Here is a 4,688-nt window from a genome sequence, read left to right as displayed (position 1 = left end):
ACCTTCTTGGACGGCGTTGCCGCGCTGTCGCTTTCTTCAGGGTCGTCATCTTCCCAGCGCTTTGCGATCTGACCGTACTGGCAATCGTATGGGCTCACAAACATGACTTCTTTGAGGAGATCCACGTCCGAGGCCACGGTGAAGCGAAACGCCTTCTTCGTCGTCTGTGGAGCCTCCTCGCCTATACTCAGCGCAAGTAAAAAAATGAGTGGCGACCCGGAAAAACGGTTCAGGATTGAGGGGGTCCCATCGTACATTTTTTCGGTGGAATTCATCCGACGGGCGCATGCGACATGTGACTACTTGCTCCATTCATGAAATTCACGCTTGCAAAATCACTCTATTGTGTACCATGCCGGTGACGTTATCGATGAGGTCAAAAGGTATCGCAAGGGACAGTACATTACTGTCTATGGGGCTGCGGTGCGTGTCTTGGAAGTCCTACACATGCGGTCCTCGCATATAATCAAGCGGCTTACTGTCCATGAAGAGGGCAAGCAAGCAGTGAGTTTTGTCCCTGACGCTACTGACGACACTGCGGCTCCAAGTCTTGGCAGCCAACGTACGACGTCCATGGCCGTTTCGCACTTTGACTTGACTATTCCCGACGCTAATGGCGTATCCCCGAGAACGCTCTATGGCGATATCTGCCACTACTACACTTAGTGCACGGCAAGAAATCCGTGCTCTTGACAGTGTGTACTCCGTATCTCCCAAGTAAGGCGAGTGATACTACATTCGACCGCCCGTGTTTATCATCGTGGTACTAGGTCCTACGCAGATCTCCGCACCGTTGGCGGTATATTTCACACCACTTACAAGAAAGCGTGTCAGGCCCTCAGTCTTCTTGCTTCTGATGACGAGTGGCGTCGCTGCATGCTTGATTGTTCATTGAGCCATATGCAACGTCAGCTTCGGGAACTCTTTGTCACGCTGTTAGTCTTTGTGAACCCCTCCAATCCACGTGCTTTGTGAGACGAATTTTCACAGGCTCTTTGCGAGGACTACGCAGCGCCGCTTCTAGCTAATGGTGACCGTCGACTACCTGTCGCCCGTGCTTTATGCGACATAGATACTCTCTTGCACTCACGCCGCCTACCTAGGTTTATCCCTCGGTTTCCTACAATGCCGCGGCTCCATGCTTATCGCGAGGTCTTAGACACTGACGTTTTCGATCCTACGCGCAACCGTTTGATTGTGATCGAGCGATCCTACGCTCGCGATGTTCTACTGGAATACTGTAGAGAGCCTCGCTACAGCCAACCAGGAACATCGCGCTGTTTTTGACGCCGTATGCTCCTTGCCATCTGAGACGTCACTTCTTTTTGTGTGGCGAAGGTGGCTCGGGAAAAAGTTAATATGCAAACTTCCTGCTTGCATAGTGTCGCTCCAACGAACGTGCCGCAATTGCTGTTGCATTTACAGGCCTTGCAGCGCTCACGCTCCAAGGTGTTACCACCGCCCACTCGCAGTTCAAGATTCGTATGGCCGCCAACTCCAACACTATTCTTGGTGTGAGGAAGCAAAGCCACCTCGCTGTTCTATTACGCGCGGCGGGTTTTTTCGTCTGGGACGAGAGCTCGATGATCCACAACAACGCAATTGACGCCGTCGATCGATGCTGCGAGACATTTGCTTCGAGCTGTTTCGTTATCTCGGCGGCAATACCTTTCTCTTCTCAAACAAACTTTGCCCGTCATTCCACATGCGTCGCGTCAGGAATTGGTCGATGCGTGCTTGAAGCGGAGCAATGCATGGGGTGACGTTACTACCGTCCACCTATCCACGAACATGCGCGTTATTAGCAACACTGGCTACACGGAACGACGACGCCGATCTTCTGCAAGAAGAAGCAGCAATCAACTTTCCAGTTGAGTTTCTCACCTCCATCAACATCGCCGGCTTCCAACCTCACCGTCTCGAACTCAGGATCAACGCAACAATCATGCTCTTGCGCAACCTGTGCACAAGATGAGGCTTATGCAGTGGAATTCGGCTCATGGTGCGCGCTTTGCGAGATCGATGCATGAAGGCTGCATACAATGTTGACCGGAGCGCAAGCTTTCTTGCGAGGTCGCCTTCATATCTTGCATTAGGCTTGTCAATGACAGTCTGCACAAACCCGCTGCCGTTCCAACTCAAGCGTCTTGATGTGCACTTCAAGATCAATCCATTCAGACTAGAGTATTGACCAGCGCGCAAGGTGGCGAGGTCGTCTTCATAACTTGCGTCACGCTTATCAACGACGGTCAACACGCTGCCGTTTCAGCTCAAGCGTCTACAGTTCCCTTTTTGTCTCGCATTTGCGATCGCTATTAAGTCCAAGGCCAGACGGTCCCTCGCATTGGCGTTTACCTTTTGGAGTCCGTTTTTGTAATCGGGCAGCTCTATGTTGCAATGTCACGTGTCGGTCAATATCCGGATCTTGGCTCTCGACTCCAAATCCAATGCCGACGGTCGCTCATACACCAAAAACATCATTTACGACCAAGTTCTCGACGAGACGGACCGGACAGTCATGTGCACTACGTCTTCATAAATATATGCCTACGATTTTACCATTTACAAACTTTCTTTCGCTAAAGGAGTGGCCGTAAGGCTCTTCCCTGATTGGCCACCAGGTTGGCCACCAATTTTTGAAGTTATCGCCGCCTTTTGTGTGGTAGAACATGAACGCTGGGTTATCGTCGAACACTTCCATTGCGATGTACCAGTACGCGATGCAGGGTCGATGGCCTTACCGTCGCGAGGAAGATGACGTAGAGTTGCAACGCAAGAGCAAGTGGCTCGACTCTATATGGATTGGACTTTGTATAATCACTGATGCTACCCTACCCAGCCCTGCGCTCAACCAGCAAAAAAAACATTAACGTTTTGGAACCAAATATTTGTGCGATTTAAGCTCAGATACAAATCACTAGAGAACAAACTTGTACGCTTCAATGTCGCCGACGTCAAATTCTTCCGCGCCGCCAAGTGGGGGGTTGCTAAAGACATCAGTTGCCTGACTTCGGCCGCGCACGAGACCTTCATCGATCTCCAGAGCTGCGGCACTGCTTTTGCTGTCGATACCGATGGCAAGAAGAGACGGCTGGCACATTACGAACTTGGCGCCCGTTCCAGTGGCCGCGTACTTCATGGCGGGAGCAAGCGATGCGACAAAGCATCTTTTGTCCCCGAAGAGCTGGTCACGCGGACCCACACCGTGCGAGAGGTATGCAACAATGACTTGATCACAGCCGAGAACTTGGAGCACGACGACTAGCGGTGAGATGTTGGCACAGTAGCGATACAACGTGTCGAGGCCTCGGCCGTGTTGGATTGCGCAGTAGCAACGTTGCAGCTGCTTCAGCTGCTCGGTCGCAGGCAGCCACGTCGACAAGATAGAGTCACGTGTTGCGTGAAGCAGCATCGGTGGCGCCGACGTATCGACAACAAGAGGCAGTGGAGCTCCGTACTCGTCAAGCGTCGGTACACCAACGTACGCCGACGGCGTTGACGCAAGCCGCGACTCAAAGTTCTGACGGCGAAAGAGGTACCCATACCACTTTCGATAGGCGACAGCTGAAATTTCGGCCATCGAATTCGCCCGGGTGCGCGTTGCCAGCAGCGCCCACCATGCACTACGCATCTCTTCCTCAGCACGAGGCTGAAATGACAGGGTTAACGTACGCGCCTGAGGCCGTTATCTCAGCCGCCATGGGCACTTTGTGGAGCTTCAGCAGTGCCATAAGAAAGCGGCAGTGAATCTAAATACGAATCGATAAAATGCCACCATGAGGAAAGCGCACCTTGGGCCCCTCGCCGAGGTAGGCGTCCGCAATCTGGAGAGCGACCTATCCTTAATTAATTGCGGCATCACATGTGCCGGCCTACCGGCAGCGAAACATATAGGACGAAGAAGTTGTGAATTGTGTCGGCAAAGTACGAGTCATCCCATGCGCCTTGACGTTGCATCGCGGTCGCGAGCAGTGGGTAACGCCACGCCACCGTGTCCTTTAGATGACCGATCACAGCCAACTCGTGGGCGGGCGAAGTCGGTAGCTTCCACTCATCTTTGGGGCGACTGCGTTGCAACAAGCTCTAAACGAAGGAGTACCGGTATAAAATGTCGAATACATGTATACAGGTCATACAACCCTACCCGCATCATGCAGTATATATGCGCTTCCGTAATGTTGACGAGGAGACACAAGCGCATGAGTTCCGGCAGTATACGGCCTATTCAAAATGTGAAAACTGGTGAAAGAGGGCATCGTACAATGATCCACGCCATGGAGTCGATGTAGTACGATGGAAAGCCGGCTGTGGGCGACGGCCAGCGCCGGAATCAGCTCCAACGTGACGTGCGAGGAGGACGGCTTGCCAAACATCGGCGCCTGCGATATGTGAGCCTCAAAACAGTTTCGATACTATGCCTACGGCAGCAACGGATGTGGGCAGGATTGGCCCAAAAACCTCTTTTGTCGCGGCGGCGTACGTTGCTTCGATCTTGGCTGGCGACGTCTCGCGCTCGGAAGTGCAGAGGAAATACCATACCGCTGGGCGCAAAGAGTCTGGTACACCTTTTCGACATTCCTACGCATCGCATCATGAGCGATAGGCCATGGCGCCGTCATGCTTCTACGGCTATCGCCTCGTCGTACGTCGGCGGCAACGGCCATAGCGCCCCATGAGACATCCTTCCG

General features: G+C 52.8%; 1 protein-coding gene across 1 annotated transcript; it reads right to left on the bottom strand.

Annotated features, from left to right (window-relative positions):
• Window positions 1–2,872: 2,872 nt before the first annotated feature.
• SDRG_12217 (hypothetical protein) lies at window positions 2,873–4,688 on the bottom strand. Its single transcript, XM_008618280.1, has 8 exons — window positions 4,628–4,688; window positions 4,423–4,578; window positions 4,262–4,379; window positions 4,145–4,221; window positions 3,877–4,083; window positions 3,792–3,836; window positions 3,673–3,749; window positions 2,873–3,623 (listed from the first exon to the last, which is right to left on the bottom strand). The coding sequence occupies exons 1-8, from the start codon at window positions 4,679–4,681 to the stop codon at window positions 2,918–2,920; spliced, it is 1,440 nt and encodes a 479-aa protein (XP_008616502.1). The 5' UTR covers window positions 4,682–4,688; the 3' UTR covers window positions 2,873–2,917.

This window comes from Saprolegnia diclina (assembly GCF_000281045.1).
Source record: "Saprolegnia diclina VS20 unplaced genomic scaffold supercont1.48, whole genome shotgun sequence".
NCBI lineage: Eukaryota > Oomycota > Saprolegniomycetes > Saprolegniales > Saprolegniaceae > Saprolegnia > Saprolegnia diclina.
The sequence above is the reverse complement of the archived record's forward strand: the minus strand, read 5'-3'. Positions and strand labels throughout refer to the sequence as shown.

Excerpts from the sequence above, each read along its gene's own strand:
- SDRG_12217 (XM_008618280.1), bottom strand. The coding sequence starts at position 4,681 with ATGTCTCATGGGGCGCTATGGCCGTTGCCGCCGACGTACGACGAGGCG. Across the intron at positions 4,084-4,144 it reads ATATATACTGCATGATGCGG|AGCTTGTTGCAACGCAGTCG; the intron begins GTAGGGTTGTAT and ends TCCTTCGTTTAG. Across the intron at positions 3,624-3,672 it reads GAGATAACGGCCTCAGGCGC|TGCATGGTGGGCGCTGCTGG; the intron begins GTACGTTAACCC and ends AGAGATGCGTAG.